General features: G+C 37.1%; 1 protein-coding gene across 4 annotated transcripts in view; it reads left to right on the top strand.

The window, feature by feature from the left end:
* The first annotated feature begins 547 nt into the window (after positions 1 to 547).
* Positions 548 to 27,225, top strand: part of itga3b (integrin, alpha 3b) — a 78,984-nt gene continuing 52,306 nt past the window's right edge. For 3 of the 4 annotated variants that reach the window (XR_015503234.1, XM_087274526.1, XM_087274527.1), the window contains exon 1: positions 548 to 943. Coding sequence is in view for 3 of the 4 variants with exons in the window: in XM_087274526.1 (XP_087130652.1) it covers positions 771 to 943 (173 nt within the window). In the remaining variant the exon portion in view is untranslated. 4 annotated transcript variants of the gene reach the window in all.

Below are 27,225 nucleotides of genomic sequence, written 5' to 3'. Positions count from 1 at the left end.
TCAGTAAGTTACTGGCGAACTGCTGCCAGTCTGTTACTCCACAGGAAATTGTTAACAAAGCCGATTTACAAGTCTGTGTATCATTTTTGTCTGTGATGTTTAACAAAGAAAGCCTCATAAATTTACTCATTGCTTTTAAATGTGGTTTTGAAACATATTTAGTGATAATCTTTGACTCAAACATATATTCTGGAGCGTGCTCTTTAAACGATGCCTCCGAAATAATGCTGCTGATGCCATAGGGGAACCGTTTTGGGTTCCTTATAGAACTTTTCAGGGATCATTTCAACATTCAACCAAAAATAGGCTTTAAAAAAATATGAATAAACTTAATGTTGTGAAATTTGACCTGGGCATGTTATGTTTTCCAGAAATTCACTCACTTTGTTAAAATTTGAATAACAAACTCTTGAAAAAAAGAAATCTTATGTGTAGCACAGCAACAAGTGAAGGCGTGTGTGTGTGTGTGTGTGTGTGTGAGAGAGAGAGAGAGAGAGAGAGAGAGAGAGAGAGCATTTTAAGGGCTCTAATTCTCCTTATCAGACTTGTGTAGTCTATCTAGTGCTCTATTTGTGGAGCAGGACTGGTGTGGAAAGGCGGACCGCGGCGGCAGGTCGGAATTCGCCGTGAGGTGTGGAGGCGGGAACACAGAACAGCAAGAAACACCTTACAGCTAAGAGTGAAAGAAGACTCCTATGGCTTCTGCTTGACAAATTCAACCTCAGTGGCATTGGTTGTGCTAGTGGCAGAGAGAGATTGGAATATTAAATATGGCCGGAAAGTCTCTGCACTTGTGCGTCTTCGTAATTTGCGCGATTCAAACGAACACCGGATTTAACATTGACGTGCAGTTCCCGGTTATCAAAGAAGGAAAAACCAAGGGCAGTCTATTTGGATTCTCAGTGGCACTGCACAAACAGACCGAAAAGGCGAAGAAGAACTTGTAAGTAGCCTCTGTTGTCATGGAGAATATATCTCATAATGTCGAAAGTTGTTTGTTTTTGCTCTTTTCTGTCCTTTGCGCTCAATACACGTAAGAACAAGGAATCTACAAACGAGGACACATATCACAAACCAGTAGCTATTTGTGTTCCATCGATGAATTCATTTCATGAGTTGATTTCTAGTTTTGGGTATCTTTATGCCACTTAAACATAATCTTTCTTTCGCACCTGCAGCGCTACATTGATGTCTGATTCTCGAATCATTCATTTGAGTCGATTCTGTTAAATGATTCGTTCGAACTGACTTGTTGACTAGTCGTTAAATACGATTCAACAGTAAAGCTAACAACAATACAATCTTTTGAATGTTTTATTACTAAATATTAGCACGAATAATATAAATAAATATACATTAATATAAAATCAATTGCTCATTTCTTCCAGCAAATAAACACGCCGTTCATTCTAGCACGGCCAAGTTACAGTTCTTAGCATCGGTTGAGTGAATTGGTTTATTGAAACTACTCGGATCTAACCTTCGAAGCGCACTTTTTAATTTGTGATTATTTAATTATCTATACAGTATTGGTTTTATGAATTACTATTTTTGTAGTTCTTGCTTTATTGCCTACCTGTGACAGGAAAAAAAATCCATATTGAAGGGACTTGATAGGCCTACTTTATTTTTGGTTTTCTGGAAATTATGGTAAAACCGTTTCTCCATGCTGTGGTAAGTAATATCTACTATACTAAAATTAATGTAACAATAGGCCTGCTTATATTACTATGTCTATGTGGTATAATAAATGTACTCTATGTAAAGCAACCATTGTTTCTTTACAAATATTACATAATTAGTTAAACCATAGTAAAGTATAGTTAAATCTTGGTGTTTGTAGTAAATCTATAGATATAATTGGCGATCTCTCTGACAAAAGAAACATGTTTTACTTAAAAAAAAAGTATGTTTTACTTTGTTGGACCTCAGTGCCCACCCGCAAACTAAAGGACACGATTTTACAATACTTAAGATTAGGCATGAGCTGGTATAAGGGTGCTTTTACACCTGCCTTATTTTGTTCAGTTGAATCGCACTAGAGTTCGTTTTTTTCTCTTGGTGCGGTTCATTTGAGCAGGTGTGAAAGTAGCAATCGTACTCAAGTGCGCACCAAAAAAGTGTACCGAGACCTCCTTGAAGAGGTGGACTTGGTATGCTTTCAAACGAACCCTGAAGCGGTTTGTTTGTGGTGAGAACATGATCCGAACTAAAACAGACCCAACCGCAAAAAGTACTGCGCCGATTTGGATTAATCCAGCTGCCGTAGGCCAATGCGCTGTGCATTATTGAATGTGGAGGAAAAATGTTTGTTGACAGCGTTTACCAACAGAGAGAGAGAGAGAGAAAGAGAGGGGAAAACTTTACCTGATGGTTCGTTGGTAATATTTCCAGAAGTCGCAGTTTAGCTAAACGAATTCACACCTCCTCCTGAAGTGACTCGCGATGTGCCTTCGCCGTTTGCTATGCCTTAAAACATTGTTTTCCTCTTCTTCATGTTGTGTCTGCCGGTTTGTTTACTTGCATGAGTACCACTGGCATTTTCCCGCACGTGGATTTTAACATTAAGCAGTTTAGGAATTACGTTTCACAACATTTGGCCAATGAGTGATATGGGGTTTTGTCACATGGCTGTAGTCAACTGGTTCGGACCAAAGCAATCAGTGTGGTGTGAAAAGGACTCAAAGAATTGCAGAAAATGCTACAATGTATCATTTGTTGCCCTTGGTCTGGACCAAATGAACTGAACCACCGATGGGAACACAACCTAAGATTCTACAGGTATGATAACCTTGGATAAAAACGACACGCAGGGTTCAACGCTAAGGATTTTTTCTACTGGTCCGTTCAGGCCAATGGTTCAGATTTTTATTTGCCCTGCCAAAATTTTCACTGGCCCCTTAAAAAAAAACTAATAAAATTTAATAGCTATTTTTTGCCACATATATTAAATAATGTGTCAAAAATAATGTTTATAATTGTTAAAATGTTAATATTATTTAAATAATATTTTTTAAATGTATAATATATGTATAATGAGCAAAATTATGTTAACAAAACAAAAATAGCTGTATGGAAAATGTGAAGTTACTTTATTTGAGTTCGAAATTATTTAAAAAAGGTGGCCCCAATCGGGCCAGTAATGGTCCCGTCTACTGTCCTAAGCGTCTCCCACACTGGCCCCGGGCCATCGGGCAGTCCTTATTGTTGAGCCCTGAACACGGTTTTGCTGTATTGTGATTAACGGTGAAAAACACTGAATTTCTCTTTGGGACAATTTTCACCTTTAATGGAAAGGACAGTAGAAAGTATTGACAGGAAAGTATGGGAAGCAGAGAGAGGGGAAGGATCGGCGAAGTGGAAATCAAACTCGGGTCGCCGTGAGCACCAGAGTGCATGTGTCGACACACTAACAACTATACCACTGGCACCAACATTTCTTCACAATTTAAAATGGCATGTTTGAATATCTTTTCTGCTAGAAATACTGTTGTCCTAAAAAACTTTTAAAAAATGTAAAAAAAAAAAAATTCTTACACAAACCTTAGGAACAGTTTAGCAGAGCATTTTGGCAGTTTTAAAACCTTGACTTTTCCAATCCGGGGTATACCTTGAAAGCGGTTATCGTCCCATGCCTACTTGACATCATATGTGTGCAAATTTTAATAAGGCATTATTGTTTTTTAGCTAAAAGATAACAATCATAAGCCTAATATATGCACAAATTAAATGTTAAAATGTGAAAAGGCCTCAAATATAGAAAGTATATTTCACATTGGTTTGTAGCTTCACCAGACATTAATCAACTATAGTAGATCACAAAAGCAGGTGTTCTCATTTGAAACAAGCCCAAACAATAGTAACTGGATCTCAGTTATAGGTGGGGACAATGAATGGCCCTCAGATTGACATCTTTCGCATTTACCACTCGACATAAAATAAACACACGCAACTGAAAGATCAGTGCTCATCCACCAGGATCTTATCTTTGACCTATTCTTACCATCTTTATTATGCAGGGGTTTTCTTCCCACAAGAAACATTTGTTTCTTATTTGATTGACCAACGTCTCCCTTGCTATTACTATAACAATATTTAACAATATTTTTATTTTCTATGTCGGTTTACAGTTTCTACAGTGGCCTACTTTCCAACTTGAGTAATTTGAATACAGATCTGGTGAAATATGACAGGTGCTAACACACTAGCACAACCAAACAATAGGAGCGTGTTCAAACCATGTAGCCGAAGGAGAGGAAAGCGCATTCAGATCAATGCACTACCTTTCTTACTGTTATTACAAATGCCCGAAGCTTCAAGTAAACTCTAAAGGAAGCTGTATTTTATTTCTTAATGCTGGCAATACCAAAGAATCATACACCTCAGGCTGTGCTTTTATTCAAAGACAGGAAACAATGTATTGCGTAATACATAATCTGTCTTCTCTAGGCTTTTACAGTTGTCGTAAGATATTATCCGCTGTCAGAAGTGTGCTTTCTAGTTAATATTGCAAGATATCTCCAGGTTTTCCACGGCAGAGCTTTGTCATGCCCTCATATCCTGTGCTGGTATAACCTGTTGCCTACTGTTTATGCTCCTGATAAACCTATTAGCCTCTCAGTGGCTGCTTTCAAAAGGAAAACCCATAGTAATGGCCTGCTGCTGCAGTACTGTCCACCAATATCAGCACCATTGGTAAATATGACTCGAGACTGTGAAACGAATGTATTTATTGATCTTTTTATTCACAAATATTAAAAATAAAAATCTGAAGGTGCTTGAGTTTGTTTATAGATTGAAGCAAAGGCCTTATCTTAAAACCTTATCAAGCTATTTGCGATAAAGAAGGTGGAGTTGAATTGCAATTTTGGAGAATTCCTGACCCCAAGACTCAACTACCTTTGGCAATTCTCCCGCTGTGATTATTAATATTTCTTGGTCACTCAAACTGTCCAAACCACACCAAGCTGACGGTCAGCCATTGGGCTACACTGTAAAAAATAAATCCATAAAATTTACGGTAAAAAAACGGCAGCTGTGGTTGCCAGTACTTTAACCGTTAAAAACACGGTACAAACCGTAAAGTAATTTTTCATTTTTACGGTAAATTACCGTATTTTATTCATTTATAGAGGTAATATGTCTGTATTTTGAATAATCAACATCTACACTTTTTTTGTTTCACAGTTAGACACGTTAGCACAACCACATGAAGAAGGTGGTGATGAAGTTACAAAATGAGCCAATGCTCATCACAATCAACTTTTCCCACAAGCAGAAAAGCATATCAGCATTTAGAAGGTGCTCAGTGTCATTCACACAGCTTCTAAACACCAGTATGGTAACACACATAAAACTAAAGTCATGAAATAAACATTATTTATCAACATTAGATGTAACATAAATCTCTAATGTACATAACTGATTGGGAAACAACTAAAAAGATCCATATTATGGCAACCAAATGCATATAAAGTGATGTGCCATGCAGGGAATTCTGAGAAAGTCAATTTACGGTTATTCGCCGTATATATTAAGGAAACATACTGTTAACCAGGTTACGGATTTGTACTGTAGCATTTTTACAGTTTTTTACCGTTGAAATCTAAGCCATTTTTTACAGTGTAGGTTGGTAAGCGTCAGTCTTGCTAGTCGTTCCAGCCGATTCGAATGTTATCGATTGAATGGGCGTTATCAGTGGTTGTCAGCTGAGAGATATGGGCCAGTAGGGGCCTTCTGTGCTTACTTGTAGGCTCAGCAGGCTGTAATCATCCATCCACATGGTTAACGAGAGATGATACTCTGATTGGTATAGTGCCTGTTATGCTCAAAACACACCCAGAACTCATTAAGAGAATAAGCACAACCCTGTTAGACCATGCACCAGGGCGCAAAGTGTATTTTTATGTCCTTAAAATAGCGAAAGTGGATTCGGACACGGGGGCGACGCAGTGGCGCAGTAGGTAGTGTTGTCGCCTCACTTCCTCACCTCAAGAAGGTCGCTGGGTCACTGGTTTGAACCTCAGCTCGGCTCAGTTGGTGTTTCTGTGTTGAGTTTGCATGTTCTTCCTGTGTTCGCGTGGGTTTCCACCGGGTGCTCCGGTTTCCCCTACTGTTCAAAGACATGCAGTACAGGTGAATTGGGTTGGCTAAATTGTACTTAGTGTATGAGTGTGTGTATGAATGAGTGTGTGGATGTTTCCCAGAGATGGGTTGTAGCTGGAAGGGCATCCGCTGCGTAAAAATGTGCTGGATGAGTTGGCCGTTCATTCCGCTGTGGCGACTCTGGATTAATAAAGGGACTAAGCCGACAAGAAAATGAATGAATGAATGATTCGGACCCTTAATGCTTTTACGCCCTGCGCTTTAGACTTTGCGCCTAGATCATTAAAATAGAGCCCATAAATGTTATTAAGTATAAATATATTATTCAAAGCCTTCTTTGCTCAGTATTAATGGAGAGCATTGTACATTTCAAAGTTCATTGTATCAAAATTAGCAGTACAATTATGGCTCGGCACTTCGCTTTAGTTAGCAAATACGTTATGTGCTGTACATAATTGCTGCTGATGTATGTTTGAAACTGTCAGCTATGCCTCTGTTGTGGGATGGCAGGGAGTTTCCCTCAAATTGCTTTTTCCTTATTTGTGATTTCCTGCTAATTAAGAACCCATAATCTAGCTCCATCTACAAGCCTTGAAGGCTCTTCAAAGAGCAAAGGAATCTCCTCGCTGCTGTTTGTCCTGATGATGACGCTGCTTTGAGAGCAATCACTGAAATCGCTGCTTTTTGTTCCCTTACGGGTTCATTAGACTGTTATAAATTCGCCAGTTAAGGCTGTCTTATTGTTGAAGGGCTGGATCGATGCGCTTTGCCCTCTGGGAGAGTAATATTGTCCAGTCACTGAAACATGAGATCGGCCACATGGTCATGGTGAGTGTCCATCAGTCATAAGCGTACGGGACACTGGTACAAACGTGGCATTTAGGATCTATAATGCTGCATGAAGACTGGACAGGCAGATGCTGGTGAAGAAGAGCCAGCTGTGTTCACTTTAACAATCTGCCATTTAAATGGACCCTATAAGGTACTTTACATGCTGTAAAATGTATTGTATGTCAGCTTGTGAAAGGCCAGATAATAAAGTCAGTGCAGTAAACCTGAGCGATTCTCACAGGACAAATGCATTTTCATATATTGAATATTAAGGAAAATAGGGCTGCACAATTTATTGTTTGAGCATCGATATAACAATATGTGTGTTCACTTGGCATGGGACAATAATGTTCTGTGAAAAGTCAAGGTTTTAAAACCGCCAAAATTTTCTGCTATACCGTTCCTATGGTATATGTTAGGATCTTTTTTTGTTTTGTTTTTTAGGACAATAGTGTCTCCAGCAGAAAAATATAAAGAAAATGTTGTTTTAAAATGTAAAGAAATCTGTGATTTGGAAACAAATAAAGGGTGCTTTCACACTTGGTTCATTTGCCTGGACCGTACCCAAGTTCGATTGTCTCCCCTTGCCACCTCCTCGGTTGGTTTGTGTTCACACTGTCTTTTTTCCTTCTGAACCCCGGTACGCTTGCGTCATCGAGCTGCCGTTTTGTTTAAGGACGTTGCTAGGTGACGGCTACGCAAGCAAGCGCCGAAATGGAAAGACTTCCGCACATCGCGGTCATTGCTTTTACTGAAAGCTTTTGGACAGACAGAAAGCAACTTGCGTCCATTTTCCGCAAAAATATTATGCACATTCAGAACATCACACAGCATCTGCAGAAGCTGTTTTTGGAGGAGACAAGCAGACATCACTGTGTTTGCACCTGGCTCAGTCCCGTGCGTGTCACCAAGGTACGAAACAAGATACACACACGAACAAACGAACGTTATGAAAACGATAGTTTGTTGTACAGTTGGGAGTTCACTATAGTTCACTTCTGTTATTTGGTACGATTGCATTCACATCTGAAGTGAACCGTACCAGAGTTCGCATGAACCGTACCCGAGACCACCTCTTTCTGGTGGACTCGGGTACAATTCACGGGTCCGCACCCGGGTTCAGAAGACGCATTCACACTAGCTAAACGTACCGTACTATGACGTCAAACGAACTCGGGTGCCGACCAAAAGTGCTAGTGTGAAAGCACCCAAAGACAGCAGATGTCAATGATTTATAGTTAGCCTGACATGTTTACTGTTCCATAATATTCTAAATGTTTCCCAAAATAAAATGTAATGTGTGCAAAGGGGAAAAGGGTTTTTTGTTTTTTTATCCAGACATATAAAAATAATATATTTTAGAGCAGTGATCACAATACTGTAAAACTGATGTTTTTATCCAAGGTAATCATGCAGTGTTGAGTTGGGATTATAGATGACCAGGAACCACAAGTAAAAACACTTATGATTTGTGGAGTCCCTGCAGAATTTAAGCATAATAGAGTGAAAGTTTATTATCTGCTTGTGTTTTTAAGGCTGTGTGACTATGTGAGCATTTTGAGAAATTTTAAAGCATTTTAATAGCGTATGAAAAAGTTTCTTACATTCATTCATTTTCTTTTCGGCTTAGTCCCTTTTCTCAATCAGGGGTCGCCTCAGCAGAATGAACCGCCAACTTATCCAGCATATGTTTTACAATCACTGGAAAACATCCATACACTCTCATGTACACACATACTGTACAATACTGACAATTTAGCTTACCCAATTCATCTATAGCGCATGTATTTGGACTGTGGGCTTTGGACTGTGGGGGAAACCGGAGCAGCCAGAGGAAACCCTCGCCAATACAGGGAGAACATGCAAACTCCACACAGAAATGCCAACTGACCAAGCCGAGGCTCGAATCAGCAACCTTCTTGCTGTGAGGCAACAGTGGTAACAGTGGCCACCGGGCCGCCCACATTATTTATAAGGAAATTATAAATAAAATAAAGTTAGTTAAATTAACTTAATTACTAGATTTCTTTTAATTTAAAACGCTTGTTTTATAATTATTGCTTACATAATCTGTAATGAAAATAATGTTATGATTAAATAAATGATTACATTAAACTATTATTTTTACAAAAAAAAAAAAAACTATTCTTTACAAAAAATATGTGAATGAGATATAAATGATTGAAAAATAAATAATGAAATTTAAACTAACGAAACCTTATCGTAAAGTGTGAGCCAATTATAAAATAAACATTTATTTTCATTATTCATTTTTTCTAATGTTTTTCAAGGATTTTTTTTTATTAAATTGAGAGCAATATACTTTTCATTATTTATAAGGAAATTAATAAGTATTGATAAATAATGTTTTATTTGAATTAAAATAATATTAGATTTGTTTTTATTTAAAACTATCTGTTTTATAAAAATTGCTTTAATCTGTAAGGATGTGTGACGCGGTGGTGCAGTGGGTAGCATAATATAATATAATATAATATAATATAATATAATATAATATAATATAATATAATATAATATAATATAATATAATAAAGGGCTTCACAGTGGTGCAGTGGGTAGCACGGTCACCTCACAGCAAGAAGGTCACTGGCTCGAGCTCCGGCTGGGTCAGTTGATATTTCTGTTTGGAGTTTGCATGTTCTCCCTGTGGTCGCGTGGGTTTCCTCCGAGTGCTCTGGTTTCATCCTCAGTCCAAACATATGCTGTGAGGGTGAGGTGGGTAGGCTAAATTTTTCATAGTATATGTGTGTGTATGAGAATGTATGGGTGTTTCCCAGTGTTGGGTTGCGGCTGGAAGGGCATGAGCTGCGTAAAACATATGGTGGATTAGTTGGCGGTTCATTCCGCTGTGGCGACCCCGGATTAATAAAGGGACTAAGCCGACAAGAAAATGAATGAATTAATGAATAATCTGTAAGGAAATTTTATAATTTAATAAATTATTACATCTTTTAAAACAAATGGTTAAATTAAATGAGACTAAGAAAATATGAGAATAAGATGTAAATTATTTAAAAATAAATACATTTTAAAATAAGCAATAATTATAACTGTTATATAAAATAACTGCTAATTAAAACGAGACAATAATTTAAAAAGACACAAAATATTTGATATTTAGAGGATCCTTTTTTACATCATAGCTCCTCCGTTTTCTTTAAGATTCACTTATCAGACTTGTACTTTATTGAATTGTTTTTCTGACTGAAGTGAAGTTTGCTTGCATGAGGGCAATGGTGCATCTTATGAAAGAGATCTTATCGAATCTCCCCTTTACTGTAGGTCATGTTTGCCTGAGCAGGACACTTTCCAGACTCCTCTTTTTTCCCTACAGATGCTGGCAGGAGGAATGCGCTGCCAAAGACTCAAGCTTTATAAGTGAAAAGAGACAAATACTGCTGTATTTCTTTCTTCTGCTTTTCTATGTTTTATAACCAAAAACCTTATGTCTGCCGTCTGCACAGTCTCACCACAGACAGGATCTGGTTTTAGCTGAGTTTGAGTAGTGTGAAGTTTTAAATAATGCAGAAGTGGAGACGGTCACCCATTTGCAACACACATTAACACTCCTATAGTGCTTTTAGTGTAAAATGGAAACATATAAGGTGGAATAAGGGATAAAAGAGGTGAAGGATGTGCCTTTTAGAGCTTTTCAGGACGTAACATCCCCACTCAGAGTTATTATCATTAATTAAAACTAAATCCATACAATATTTCACTGTCCCTTAAAATTTAAATTAACACTTTTTATTTGAGCTACTTTGTTTAATCTGAAGTATTAAATTAATACAAATAATTAAATATATACAGACATCTTGAGAACTATTAAAACTAGCCCAAATTAAAGTGAAAAAAAATATATATTTATTTACATATCATTGTTGTCATCATCCTTAAGGAAATGGGACCAACCAAGAACATTCATTCATTCATTCATTCATTCATTCATTCATTTTCCTTCGGCTCAGTCCCTTATTTATCAGGGGTCACCACCCCGGAATCAACCACCAACTATTCCAGCATGTGTTTTATTTAGTTTATTCAATTCCCCTATAGCACATATCTTTGGATTGTAGGTGAAAACAGAGCACCCAGAGGAAACCCATGCGAACATGGGGAGAACATGCAAACTCCACGCAGAAATGCCAACTAGCCCAGCTGGGACTTGAACCAGCTACCTTCTTGCTGTGGGGCGACAGTGCTAAGCACTGAGCCACCGTGCCACCTAAACAAGAACTTCAAAATCTATTTCAAGCTCATAATCTGATGTATGTGATTCATCTATTAATAATGAAATTGGATCATGAAAAGTGTTTTCTGACAAGTGTTAGGGAAGGCATCTAAAAATCTGAAGTTTTAAAATGATTTAAGTAACCAGATTCAGTTTCAGGTTACTTCAAGTCTGTTTTGCTGGCATCTGCAGGCTCCACAAAGAAATGAACATAACCATATATACTCTTAAATATAAGATTACTTTATTGTAGGGCTGGGCGATATGACAAAATGACATCTCAAATAATTATTTTTTCATGTTGTACAATAACTATATACAGTTGAAGTCAGAATTATTAGCCCCTCTGTATATTTTTCCCCAATTTCTGTTTACAAAGAGCAGATTTCTTCAACACATTTCTAAACATAATAGTTTTAATAACTCATCTCTAATAACTGATTTATTTTATCTTTGCCATGATGACAGTAAATAATATTTGACTAGATATTTTTCAAGACACTTCTTTACAGCTTAAAGTGACATTTAAAGGCTTACCTAGGTTAATTAGGTGAACTAGGCAGGTTAGGGTTATTAGGCAAGTTATTGTATAACGATGGTTTGTTCTATAGACTATAATAATTTATTTTTTTTTTAAATTAGAAACTGCTTTTATTCTAGCTGAAATAAAACAAATAAGTCTTTTTTCTGAAGAAAAAATATTGTCAGATATACTGTGAATATTTCGTTGCTCTGTTAAACATAATTTGGGAAATATTAAAAAAAGGAAATTTTTAATGGGGGTCTAATAATTCTGACTTCAACTGTTTTGTGATATGAATATCATTTCACCAAAATTGGCCCATGGTAACCTTTGGTTTGGCTTGCCAGCCAATCAAAGAAGAAAGACAAATGATGGGGAAAGTTGGGGCAAATCCATCAAACAGAGATCATCATTTCATAATGATCATTAAACATAACCTTTAGTTAGTTAGTTAGTTAGTTTGTTTGTTTGTTTGTTTGTTTGTTTAATTTCTAAGCTACAAAGAAAGCTAAACTGAAATTAAATGTTTCAGTTAAATGTAAATGAAGCGCTAAAACACATTTTTTTTTTTTAGATGTTGACAGATATATTTGTGTGAAACGTTTTTTGGACACATATTTCACTATTGAGTGAAAATGTATTCTTTTTGTAAATAAAAAAAAAACATTGAACTCCATTGTGTTATAAATAAGATTGTTTATGGTTTTATTGTAAGAAGCACATTATAAAATGTAAAAAAAAAAAAAAAAAAGATGAAAAGTATTTTTTCCTATATATTTTTAATATTGTTAAATTAGGAAGTCACCAAGGCAACCTTAATGTAATACAGCTTGGTATGTTTAGCTTCAGCCCATCACCCTCAACCAAGTTTGGTTTTTGGCCCTTCATAAGAAAAAGTTTGTGCACCCCTGATTTAGATCAACTGGGATGATCCAGTCTTTTTCTATGCAGTGTGTAGTGTTGGCATAAGTTATAACTAATTTTAAGCGTAAGCATATATACATACATATATATATATATATATATATATATATATATATATATATATATATATATATATATATATATATATATATATATATAAAGTTAAATAAACAGTTCTTTATGGTTTTCTGGAGAGTCTAACAGTATTCAAGTACAGAAAATAAACAATCAAATGTAAAATAACATGGTCATCATTGAAAAAGTAATTAAAAATAATAATATTTAATAATATCTTTATCTTTTAATCTTTTAAATTTGAGTATTGCGGATACACACATTGTGATATTGATGCTCAAACGATATATTGTTCAGCCCTAACTTCATGGGACCTTTAAGTGTGTTGAACCTTTTAATTGCTCAAAAATATCTGTATTGAAAAAGCATAATTTAAAGTGTTATATTCCTCACACAAAGATCCAAAAGTTTTTAGGAAACCAAAAAAAGGGTCTTCGTTAGCATTACTGTAAAATTCCCTTTTGGAAGCTTTGTTTTTAGTTTGGAGTGAGGTGTTCATTCATAGCCCTACTCGCTCCCTTTCAGCAATGGCAGTCTTCAAGAGCACAAAACAAATATACACCCTCTTAAAAGGTCTTTAAAGCGCTCATTCAGCTTGAAGTGCCCCTGTTCTTATGCGCAGGAGCTCGTGGTGTTGAGTTGGGCTCTTTGATTGGTTCTTCCAGTCCTCTGACCCTCTGGAATGCCAAAAATTTCTCATCCTGCCCTGCTCAAGTGGACCTGCTAGGCTGCAGGTTGGGACAGGAGCGAGCGTAGGAGGATTACAGCGCACAGACAGATATATGCATAGTCATTTCGTGCCTCAGACAGAGAGTTTATTAATTCTGCTGTGCTTTTGTTTCTTTTGAGTAGATCAATAGCTTTGATTTCTCTGAGTCACACATTTAATTAGATGAAGGAAAACATGTTGCTGAGCCAAACCTTAAGTGTCTGCAAATTATGGCTCAAGGCAATGTTTTTTATTTGGTTTATATGATACTCTGACACATTTTCACTCTCTACTGTTTTGGGTTGTTTTGCATTATGCGTTTCATTAAACAGTTTGCAAAATACAAATCATTTTAGAAAAATGCATACTTTCAGAAATATTTTGGAGCACCTACCCCACACCTAACCTTAAACACTTCTGAACAACATAAAAAAAGCCGCAGACAATTAAAAGAAGTCACAAATAACAAACATATAGGAGCAATACAAACATAGTTTTTTTTTTTATTGTGAATTTATATCTGTTTTATCTGTTTATTTATTTGTGCTTTAAAATTTTTATACAGTGGGCTCTATTTTAACGACCTAGGCACAAAGACTAAAGCACATGACACAAAAGCATTAAGGGTGTTTCCGAATACACTTTTGCTATTTTAAGGATGTAAAAATAAGGTTTGCGCCATGGCGCATTGTCTAACAGGATTGTGCTTATTCTCTTAATGTGTTTATTAGTATGTTTTGAGTATAACGTGCATTAAACCAATCAGTCTCATCTGCCATTCCATGTAAGAGTCAGTTGCATCGCCATGGCGCATTTGCTTCTTACATGGAGGATTTTGTAAGTGGGAAAACTGAACGCTTCACTAGCGAGAAAACAGTTAAACAGACCATCTGCAGCTTGAGGATAAAGAATGAGCCTTCTCCATTCGGCCTCTTTACTTTCTCTTTACTTTACTTTTACTCTTTACTCCTTTACTTTCTTGGATGAGGAACCAGTGTTGTACTCACTCAACTGAAGATATCCATTAACCTACATATTTAATTTTGTTTGTTAAGCGTACAGATTTGTTTCCAAACTATTTCTAAATTCAGTTCTAATTTCCAACAAACGAGTAAATGAATAATAATACCAAAACCGAATTTTTTGACCATTAGATTTTTTTCAGTTTTTCGCATCCGAAAAAGCAATTAGAGACAGTTTTGACAGTTCAGGGCCTCTGTATTAGCGAAAGGCAAAATACAATATGCGGTCACTTGAACCACCAGACATCCCAAGTCTCCCAGATGTTCCGGGAGTCTCCCGCAAATGCATAGAAACTCCCGGATGCCCGCAAACGAATGATAATCTCCCGGAAATCGCGCATCTCCCGCCCGGTCCCTGAATACATGCACACACCTCTCCATCGCATCCCTCCAAGCTCTTCAGGTACGTCGCACGCAACTCACCCCCACCGCTCTTCAGGTACATTGTACGCACATATCCCCACCGGTGTTCAAGTACGTCGTGCGCACACGCCCCCACCACTCTTCAGGTACCCACTCTCCCGCGACCTCCCGCAAATCAACTCTGTCTCCCCTGGAAATTACTTTTCCCAACTTGGGATGTCTGAACCACAGACAACTTAAATGAAGACAGAGTGTGCGGACAGTTAAGAACCCATATATTATGGATTCTGTGACTGGCACACCTCTCTTCTCACATTTGATGTACTGCCCATACAATAATCACTTAATGGTCTGCTTCAGGCCATTGCTCCTATCTATTATAATGTCTATGGCATTGCCTGTCTGTGTTCAGGATTTGCTTGCATACGTAAATATGTATACGAAAAGTATCATAAGCAATGTATCAAAATTCCACTGATTTCCTAAAATAAACTTCGCATTTGGGGATAATCCAGTTCAGCTCTTTGGTAAGGATCAAGTATTGGATGGTATTGGATGAACAACAGGGGCGAACTGGGACAAAAATTCAGCCCTGGCACGGTTGCCACACCAGCCCACATTACCACACGACACCGCCCCACCCACGGACATGCACATTCACTATTTATTTTGGTGAACAGATGGTGAAATAATATGACATTCTTGCCAGATTATGATTATGTCCGGGTAACCTTGGATTGGGTCGGCCCATCTTGAAACCAGGCGGCAGTTGCCGATTGGGCGAAATGCTTAACATTTATTATTATTATTTTTATTATCATCATCATAATATCACATCTAACAAGAGATAAAAGCTGTCTGCCCTTAAAAACAATACTTTTTTTTTTTTTTTTAAACTGACCGGCCCACATTTAAAAATTGGTCCGGCCCTTCTGGCATTTGCCAGAATTGCCTGATGGCCAGTCCACCCCTGATGAACAATATGTATCCTACCTTTCTTTTTCTACTTCGGGAAGGAGAGAGGTGAGCAAAACATTACTGCTTGTACTGACTCAAAAATGTTTTTCGTTTTTTCGAAATGAATTAAATAATATGCGTCAGACTCAGTGTGCAAGGTTTGTTTATGTGACAAATGTTTAGCATATGAATACTAAAAAAAAACATGAAAATTTTGGACTTCAGTGTGCAAAGACCTTTAACAAGCAGATAGGCTGTTAATTTACTCACCCGTTGGACGTTTAAGATGCAGGTTCCATGGAAGATTTTTAGCTGAAACTAAAACTATTTATAGAAAAAAAACCTTGTTATTGTTATAGTTCGTCTTGATTGTTATCATTTTTGGAGTGAAGATTTAAACTCTTTGGTAACTTTTCAACTCCCAATTATAATCACTCTTGCTACATAAATAATTCAAACAGTCTTTTTATGGATTCCCCCTCTCAACTCCCGCAATCCTCCCTGGCATTCCTCTCTCATTCTGATTGTTTATTTACAATGAGTTCGAAAAAAGATAATGAGCTCTATAGCAAATATTTGCTTGGACTTTCACATTTCTAAGATTAATGCCATGCCACTATATTTAAACTGGAAAAAAATGTGTATGGCAGGCTTTGTTTATGAAGGAATAAACTGAATGAGCTGTTCACTGTTTCAGTTCATGGCATGAATTTGTGAGATTTGGCAACCCTCCAGCATTCTCGTTTTTCATGCTGCCGTTCCGCTGTTTGGCTCAGGAGTGGGTTTTTTCAAAGACCCAGGTGTGTACCCTGATGATAGCCTTTAGAATTCTGTGCCGACTTGTTGACTGATGAGCCTGAGTTTACTTTAATATGATTTGAATGCAGTGATAAAGGTATTTATCATTTAGATGTAAGAAGGCAAGTAAACAAAGTAGTTTGTACCAACTATCCTTATATTTAAATACTGATTTAGAAGTATATATTATATTTAATTACTGATTTTTTTTAGAAGTCAAAAGAATGACTGAAAAAATGTGCTATATCAATGCCCTTAAAATTAAAAACAGATCAAAAATCAGAACACTAAAATGGTATTTTAGTAGTATTATTAAAATGTAGTGGGGTTTTTTTTCAGCTTTGACTGGTCTTTTATTTTAGTTCACAATTTAGTGATTTTGTTGTTATTTTTATGTGTATATATTTAATTTAAAATCTAAAAATATAATAAGTTATATAAATTAGAGTTATTTAGTTTAGCTGTAATGAGTCTTGGACAATGGAGGTGAGGATCCACGTGCAGCTTTATTAAACAGAATAGTGAGGCAGGCAATGGTCAAAACAGGAGCAAACCAGAGCATGCAGACAATCCAAAAGTGTAGTCAGAGTACAGGCGAATAGTCAAGACAGGCAGCAAAACAACATAAACTACTGTAAAAACAAAGCAAAGGTCAGTACAGGTGAATTGGAGAAACAAAATTGTCTGTCGTGTATGAGTGTGTTTTAGAATGAATGTGAAAGGGTGTTTCCCAATACTGGGTTACTTCTGGAATGGAATCCGCTGCGTAAAACCTATGCTGGAATAGTTAGCAGTTCATTCCACTGTGGCGACCCCTGATAAATAAGGAACTACATTGAAGAAAAATGAATGAAAAACTAGCTGTTAACTTAAGGATGTTACTTAAGGAACTTAATGTCTAGCTATGTTTACTTAAAATCTACAAATATATATTTAGTTATGTAAAACAGATATTTGATCAGTTATTTAGTTTATATAGCATTGGTAATGTTAACTCTCCTAATAATTTAATATACACTTTGTCTAAGTATTATTATTTAAAGCATACAAATATATTTAGCTTTAGTTTTTGCAGTTGTGGTTCCTTTAATATATTTTATTTATTAAATATTTAATTAATTAAATAACAAATATTTATTAAATTTATGAAAAACCAGCTATGTTTACCTTAAGGTTCCGTGGAGTGCTTTGAAATACACATTTCTATTCAATGTTTAAGGTAATCTCAACCGAAACACAAAGAGAGGGTGAGGCATAATGTAGCTATGAGAGTGAGAGTGCCTGAGCTCAAGTGCATCAAATAAGCAACGTCTTGAAGGGGGCGGGGCATGTCAGATTCTAGAGAGCATTTGATTGGTTATGATTTGATTAGGAACGTGACGTGAATAAAACCATTGATCCATTTAGTCTGAGTGACAGACTACAAGCTTTACATGTTTATATCCGTTTTATATCTTCTAAACACGAATTTTGTCACTGTTTTGGAGCACACTAGCTCATAGCTATCCTAAAAACGGTACTGCTACTAACATCTAAAAAATTAATGCAATATAATGATAAGAATGTTTAATTGCAAAATAAAATTGCTTTTATTGTTTGCCAGACAAACAAATTTGTGATAATTGTTATATAATTATCACAAATTATTAAATTGAGTACTGCTTCTCCATTTAGCATTTGTTGCAGTTAAAAGGACGTTGCTGAATTTTGTGTACTAGTAATTGTTCTAACAGTGTCTCATGTTCAAGCTGAAGTCTGTTTTATAGATCATCTCAGGTCGAGCTGTAAGAAATCTGGCCACGAAAAGCCCCCGTTGAGAAGCTCATGAAGTCCTCAGTGTTCTCATCAGGGGACTGCTTTCATTTCTCATCCTGAGCAGATTATATCAGACTAAAAGGAGTGAAGGTGTCTCACGGATAAGTGAAAACGGTCACCCAGGGAGCTGGAGAAGCCTGCTTCCTCGCTCATCATTACTCAGTGCTCCCAGAACACATGATTCAAAGAGTTCACCTTTCAGCACGTACAGGAGAAAACAAATTAGATGTCCCACTGTGCGCAAACACAGTTCTCTGGCTATTTTAGCCCACATTTCAATGTGATTAAATTATTTAAGGCTGATGTTAGCAGCCATGCGCATTGCACTGTATTGATGTTCTTCAAACATTCTGATATGTTTTATACAGCTAGTAGTCTACATGGTCCTTGGTGATACAAATAATAAAAGTCGATGGCAAATCTGAGATGAAACAATTTTTAGTTTACCAAACTATGATTGCCGATTGTGCTCTCAGTCATTGGCACTGAATTATGATTGCTCTTATAAACATCAGTTATTTTCTGTTTCAGAGTGCAAATCCAGTTGTATGTTGATCCTCCTAGCATGTCAAAGGTCAGTGGCCTCAGTTAGGTCAAGCGGAAACTATAAGACTCCTTTTATGGTTTCACACTAAGTTTTCTCAAACACTAGCTGGGCTTGATGTGAAGTAAATCTTTTCTAAGTTAAAAAAAAAATGGCAAATGCGAATTAGGTGTGTTTCTATTAAGTTATTAGAGTGGCTGACTGTAGTATTGGTAACCTAGTAACCAACAGTAAACAAGGCAATCATAATGGAGTCATGTGGGTGTAATATTCGCTATTTCAGAGTTTACTCAGCAAATGGCCCTGCTGAAACTGACAGCTTTAACCAACCTAGACTGGTTGGCTGGTTTTAGCTGGTTTTAGAGGGAGTTTGGCTATTTCCAGCCTGGTCAGGCTGGGAGATGACTAGCTAAAACCAGCTTGACCAGGCTGGGAGCCCAGCCAAATCTAGCTATGTCCAGCCCTGCTGAAAAATCCAGCTTAAACCAGCCTAGGCTGGTTGGCTGGTTTTAGCTGGTCGACCAGGCTGGTTTTAGAGGGTTTTTTGCCATTTTCAGGCTGGTTTCCAGCTATTTCAAGCCTGGTCTTAGCTGGTCAGGCTGGAAAATGACCAGCCAAATCCAGCTAAAACCAGCTTGACCAGCCTGGTTTAAGCTGGATATAGCTGGTTTTGGCTGGACTCCCAGCTTGGCTAGGCTGGTCAAGCTGGTTTTAGCTGGCCCCAGCCTGACCAGCTAAGACCAGGCTGGAAATGGCTGGAAACCAGCCTGGAAGTGGCCAAAACCCCTCTAAAACCAGCCTGGTTGACCAGCTAAAACCAGCCAACCAGCCTAGGCTGGTTTAGGCTGGATTTTTCAGCAGGGAGCTTATACCAGGCTGGTCAAGCGGATTTTAGCTGGGCTCCTAGCCCGGCTTGGCTGCTCAATTGTTTTTATCTGTTCATCTCTCAGCTTGACCAGCTCAGACCAGGCTGAAAATGGCTGGAAACCAGTATGGAATGACCAAAACCCCTGTAAAACCAGGCTGGTTTAAGCTGTGTTTTTCAGCAGGGGGTTTTCATCTCCCATTATTCGCATTATTAAAGTTGCTGGGACGTTTACTTTAGTATCTTGACGTACTTAATATTGAGTAGGGGCCAGGTTTTTTTTTTCAAATAAAAAAAAAATACTTCAAAATGTTTATTAACACAGGAAAACAGAAACCCAGTTACTGTATCATCTTTTTTCACACTGCCAGTATATCTGCATTATCTGCACTTAGTTGCACTGATCGCTCATTATCAGAGAGCAGCAATCTTCAACTGACTTATTCAGCAAATTCATCTGAGCACTTCCACTTCTACCAATAACAGAGCATTGATGCATCCAAGATAAATTAGCCAAACACGCTGTGAGTCAGCAGCTGTTTAAGTCTCCTACAGGGGATGTGCTTATCTGGGCTCTCAGCATGAGCTTCTGATTAGAGAAGTGTAGCTGAGGATGTTTAGGTCACCAAGAAATGTTTTGCTCAGGTCATTCTGCTCAGGTCACAGATTTCAGACTGTTGGCTTAAAACCTGGAGCATATTTAAGCTTTTTCTGTTAAATTCATAGTTAATTTACCGCCGCCTACGATGATGATGCCATCATCCATCACGATGTTTCATATTAGACATCTTACGATACCAAATTGGTCGACATCACCCAACCCTAGTATGCTTTACTAAAAAGATTAGTCTTTAATCTAGTTGTGAACTGAGGGAGTGTGTCTGACCCTCAGACATTATCAGGAAGACCATTCCAGAGTTTAGAAGCCATAAATGAGCAGGCTCGACCTCCTTTAGTAGACTTTGCTCGTCTTAATAATCAAATTTTTCTGTCCTCAGTTTTTTTGATTGTAAATTTCATAAATAAAAAAAAATGCTTTACATTTTTTAACATAAGGATTTAAGAGGGGATTTGTTTAGCACACATCTCCTGAGTACATTGCACACGTCTATTTTTAGTTAAAAATTAAAAAATGAAACATGTAGATGCAGTAATGTGTAAATGATATGTGAACTGCTCATGCTGTTTCATATTTTTACTCATATTTTAGATGCATTTGCTGTGATGGTCTATCTGTGATTATTAGCATGTTGTATTATCTATAAGAGTTGTGTTCATTGTCTTCTCTGTATGTTGGCTTATAATTATACATTTGATGACAGACTTTTTTTTTTCCCCTATCTGTGTCTCCTGTGCTAATGATGACTGCTGGCTCTCTCGCAGGATGTTTGCCTTCTGGAGATGCCAGAGACAGATGTGCCTTTACAGACACACAACTGAAAGACACACACACTCGTTTATAGAGTAAACAGCACCTCTTAAGTGATGAAAGGTGTTTGGAGCATTTAGGAGCATACTGTATAGGAGCATCAGTTTGACCTTATGGCTTTCAGTCAAACTAAAAAATATACATATTTTTGTGATTGCAAGAAGCGTTAATTCATTTATTTAAGTTAGAGGAGAGCAAAAAGCAAGTCAAATTTATATTAATGTATTCATACCAAAATAACCAAAACAATCGCAGATAAACAATTATTTTGCCATTTATTCACTGTATGAATAGTGGACAGTAGGGCTGCACAATAAATGGCAAAATTATTGTTCATCTGCGATAATATTTTATGCAGTATACTATTTTTATCGGTTGGTTTTTATCTGAATTTGACCAATGAGATGGGGCCTTATTATCTGGGGCCTTACGATCTGTCTATCTAGATGAGAATAAATGAGATCTGAAAAAAATCTTTCATCCAGCTTATTTTAACATCATTAAATAAATACTTTATTTAAAAATGTAGCTAATAAAAATAGCATTTTTCTAGGGAAATGTTATATCATAACAAGTATCATTATTGCAATACATTTACATTTAGTCATTTAGCAGACGCTTTTATCCAAAGCGACTTACAAATGAGGACAAGGAAGCAATTTACACAATTATAAGAGCAACAATGAACGAGTGCTGTAGGCAAGCTTCAGGTATGTAAAGTGTAAGAAGCAAAGCGCATTAGTCATTTTTTATTTATTTATTTATATGTTGTTGTAATACAGTTAGCAGTGGAGCCAGAGAGGCAATTTGCAGATTAGAAAGGAAAGTGGAGACTAAATAGTTGTCTTTTTCTTGAAAACAGCGAGTGACTCTGCCGTTCTGATGCAGTTAGGGAGTTCATTCCACCAACTGGGTAGATTGAATGCGAGAGGTCGGAAAAAGGGATTTCTTCTCTCTTTGGGATGGAACAACGAGGCAACGTTCATTCCCAGAACGCAAGTTTCTGGAGGGCACATAAATCTGCAGAAGTGAGAGCAGATAAGAAGGAGCAAGGCCAGAAGTCGCTTTGTAAACAAACATCAGAGCTTTGAATTTGATGCAAGCAGCAACTGGCAGCCAGTGCAAACGGATGAGTAGCGGAGTGACATGTGCTCTTTTAGGTTCATTAAAGACCACTCGTGCTGCTGTGTTCTGAAGCAGCTGAAGGGGTTTGATAGAGTTAGCTGTGAGCCCGGCTAGTAGAGAGTTGCAATAGTCCAGTCTGGAGAGAACAAGAGCTTGAAAATATATATTTTACCTGTTTATTTTAATATCATTTGCTTCTATCAAATGTAATGTGGCTTGTGTGAAAGTTTTTGAACATCAAGTTTGCCCAAAAATTAAAATTACCTCATTATTTATTCTCCTTCCTGTGGTTTTAAACCTTTGTAAGTTTCTCTTTTCTGTTGAACCCAAATGAATATATTTTGAAGATTGTTGGTTGCTGTTCTGTAGTCATCGACTTTCATAGTAGCAAAAAGATACGTTAATTGATACCAGCTAAAGGCATTTTTCAAAACATCTTTTTTTTTGTGTTTAACAGAAGAAAGAAACTCAAATCGAAGGGTGAGTAAACTTTGACAGAATTTTCAGTTGTGTTGGGTGTACTGTTCCTTTAAGAGATTGAAAAATGATCTAAAATTTGTAAGTTATGCTTCCTTATGCTTTCTTACTGAATTTGTGAACAGTTGAACGGCAGTAATGTTGACTGATGCTTCATAATCGGGTTGCGTCTCTCTTGCACAGAGTAGTAATTATTCCATTTGCAAACTGCTAAATAGATTAAGGACTTTGTTCCCGGCTTGTATTGTCAGATTCAATATGCCATGTGAGAGTGGTCGTATTACCCTGTTTACGGTATTTGAACTGAAATGATAATCTGGTCAGCGGGGAACTTCACTGAATAATCCAATCACCAATAATCTAATCCATTGAAGCATCTATTTATAGAAAAATTTAACATCAGTCAGGAGTATGAAAGGAGCCCTGGAGTGTTGTTGGCTGTTTTGGTTTTGTCTGGCTTTTGCTGTGCCAGTACTTTTGTTTTTCCATCAGAGATGTTTATGTACTGTAGGCTAAATCCTAAAATAACAGAAATATCAAATTGTAGGCTGATATATCCATTCACGGTACAAACAAATCTTGCTTCCTTAAATTGTTTAGTTGAATAAAATGCAATTTTCTAGTCATATCAACTTACATCAAACTGACTAAAAAATATGAAGGTAAAGTTTGTATAATTTTATTAAAATAAGTGAAAGAAACATAAAAATATTTGTTGTTGATTTTTTTTTGTTAAAAAATTGTCTACTTTGTACAATACTATACTTATATCATTATTAAATATATCTATTATATAGTATATAATATAAATATATATTAAATATAATAATTAAATGCAAAATATAAAAACTAAAAATTCAAGCACATAAAATATTGCAAAATTATTTGATTTTTATTTTAAATCATAGGTATTATTATTATTTTGTATATGTGTGTGCGAGTGTGTGTACCTTCTATTCCTTACGTTGTGGGGACCAAATGTTGCCAGAAGTATAGCAATACCAGTAAATGTTGACCTAATGGGGCATTTTTTGGTCCCCATGTGGAAAACGGCTCATAAATTACACAGAATTGTAATGCAATATGTATTTATAATTAGTAATTAAGTATTTTGAAACTGTAAAAATGCAGATTGTTTCATTGCGTGTGTCGGGTTTAGGGTTATGGTTGGGGTAGGGGTATAGAATTTATAGTCTGTGCATTATAAAAATCATTATCTCTTTAGAAAGTGCCCAGACAGCTGTATATGTGTGTATGTTTATATATTTTAAAAATGTTTTGTTTTTTAATCATGTGAATTTTGCTAAATTTTAACATAGGAATATTTTCTTAGCATATGATGGCATCTTTTTCTTTTTGGCATGCTCTGACAGGCGTGTGTGTGATCTGATATCATGAGATCGGCCATGTGGGCGTAAAGATCACTCATCAATCTCGATGGGATATCTGTGCTTCATTCTAGTGAGGCTAAAGTGAGCATAACTGCAGCGTAATCTGTCATCTTGGGCCGTGCAGGTTGTTTGGGTTTTTGCCTTATCGCTGATTAAATGTGTGTGGGCTGATTGGATGAAAATACCTGCTTTGCACAACAATTCAAAATCCTTTGCCACTTCGATCCTGCCCCCATCCACTATAATGCAGATAAACAGGTATTATTCTGTGCTAAACTCATGCAGTGTATTATACTGCAGTTCTGGGTTCACACCAAACTCAATTCAAGTGAAATTGAAAAGCATTAAATGAAAAGCAAATAAGAAGCGTCTTTAAGGTGGCTGGGCATGTCAGATACTAGAGAGCAGTTGACTGGTCAAGATTTGATGAGAAACTGATGTACACTGTAAAAATGCTGGGTTGCACACAATCGATTTGAGTTGGGGCAACATGAAGAAATTAAGTTATCTTATTCGTTTTTACAAATGTAAGTGGATTGAACAAGGCAATTAAGTTGTCTTCAAAAAAAATTCAAGATTAGTGTTGTTTCAGCTCATTTTAATAAATTAGTTTTATCAAACGCCATTTTTTTTAGTGTATGAGATAACATGAACAAAACATTGATCCATTTAGGCGGAAGTGACAAAACTGCAAGCTTTAGATGATTATATCAATCATTCATTCATTTTCCTTTGACTTAGTCCAACCCAAGCTCATTCTGAAAACGTATTCACGTGAACATTTCTGAAGACCGTGATTTATGTAGCCGGAGGTACGTATGGCTGCATTTCTTTTTTTTAAGCGAACGCTACGGGGCGGTATGACGCCATTCGTTTTTGTGCTTACTGGCTAACTGCTTACCTCCGTGGGGAGGGCTTTCCAGCCGCAACCAGTTTGTCCAGTTAGCTCGTCGTGTATAGTACGTCAGTGGAGTTGAGATGCAGAGACGAGCTGACCACAATGACGACGGCGACCGGGTTCGAGTCCGGGAAAGAGCGGTTCCAGAAATCAGGTAAGACAAAAACAGAATCCACAAAATAAAGTGAACACATTTATAACAGGGTGAGAATGTGGTGAAATCCGAAAACGTGGTAAAAATCAAACGAGGGCTTTTCTTTTTCTGGACGGCTTTTGTAAATCATTGGTTGGGTTTAGGGAAGTAAGCAGCCAGGCGGGTCAATCGGTAAAATCGGTCGCCCAGTCAATCATTTAGTCAGTCAGACAGACGGTCACTCAACAGCGGCCTCTGGTGGGTTTACGCGAGAACAGCGTGGGTACGAACGGCATTCGCAAGAGACATTTGAGATGCTAAAAAGTGCACACAGCAGCCTCTCGCGGATTCGTGAAAACAAAAACTGCACAAATATGCACCTCCTGGGATGTATTTTGCGGCCTCCAGAAACGTCTACGGGTCTACTTTTTCAGAATGAGCCCCTTTATTCATAAGGGGTTGCCACAGCAGTATGAACCGCCATGTTTATATCAATAACACAAATTTTGTTGCTGTTTTGTAGCACGCTTATAGATATCCTTAAAACTGACCTACTGATACTAACATCTAAAAAAAAATTATTTTAATTTAACGGTTTCATAAACACTTCCAAATCTAGTGAAATATCAACGTGAACTCACAGTAGCTCATAGCCAATATGTAAAATAGATTTCTTGTAAGATTGTGGTGGAAATTCTGTAATATTTGTCCACAAAAAAAATTGTTACCAATTTTAGGAATCTGGAAATAAAGAGCACATTCAAGAGTTCACACTTAGCTGATTATTGAATATAAAGCGTGTTTGTGATGCTGTCCCGGGAGAGACCCCTGAGCTCATAAGATCCTCGAGCCTGGGGCTCCCTCCCGTTTGCAAGGCGAGAGGGGAGTTTGAACTCAGGTAGATTTCGAGAACTCCCCTGCTGTAGTAGCTAATGAACAGATAGTGATTACTCTTAAATGATAGAAGCATGTCTATGGTGCCGATTTGGATTAGTCAATTAACTTAAGCTGCATGTTTTTGGATGGTGGGAGGAAACCGGGGAACCTGGGAGAAACCCACGTGAACACGTGGAGAACATGTAAACTCCGCACAGAAGCCCTAGCTGGCTTGGTAAGGACTAGAACAAGTGACATTCTTGCTGTGAAGCAACAGTGCTAACCACTGAGCCACCATGCCACCCAGCTAGGAAAGGAGGAGGAGCAGTGGTGGAAGGGGGGATTCTTCAAAACGAATATGGCTGTTATATAAAACTTAAGGTATTTATAGTAACTAAGGAATCGTCTGATTGGTGAATCTTAAATTGGATAATGCGATACCAGCTGCAAGCAATCATAAACATATGATCCTCTCGAAATTAGTTTATAAATAAACTTCACATGTCATTTTCGCCACTAGAGTGCGCATATTCGCAAAACAAACAAAAGCGTATTTTGATGACGTTGTGACCTTGCATTCTAAGGGACTCCTGCTGAATCATGTTGATGGATGAGCTAAAGTATTTAACACTTATTATCATGCTTGTATGACGCAAGAGTATGGCTGAAAACTTTAGTGGTGAAACGAGAGAAAGAAAACGCTGAAGCAAATGCTGATGAGAGCAAACAGAGCTTTTATTCTGATCAAATATTTCGCTGATGATGTGAAAAAAAAGCAGTGCTCTTTTACCAGACTAAATACATTTTAGGCATCTGTCAAGTCTAATAAAACACACAACGTATCAAAGCACCTTTGTTTTTTTACTTTTCTATAAAACAGGAAACTTGCCCAGAGATGGGTTGTGGCTGGAAGGGCATCTGCTGCGTAAAAAGGTGCTGGATAAGTTGGCGGTTCATTCCGCTGTGGCGACCCCAGATTAATAAAGGGACTAAGCCGACAAGAAAATGAATGAATAAATTGAAGGAGTGTGATGTCATTAGCATAAACACACAACACTGTTTAAACTGCTTATTTCTCTCGATTTGAACATTCTTCGAAACATTTGCAAGTAC

The sequence above is a fragment of the Danio rerio genome, chromosome 12 (genome assembly GCF_052040795.2).
Source record: "Danio rerio strain M-AB ecotype USA chromosome 12, GRCz13ab, whole genome shotgun sequence".
In the NCBI taxonomy this organism is placed as follows: domain Eukaryota; kingdom Metazoa; phylum Chordata; class Actinopteri; order Cypriniformes; family Danionidae; genus Danio; species Danio rerio.
This window is presented reverse-complemented; position numbering and strand designations above follow the sequence as displayed.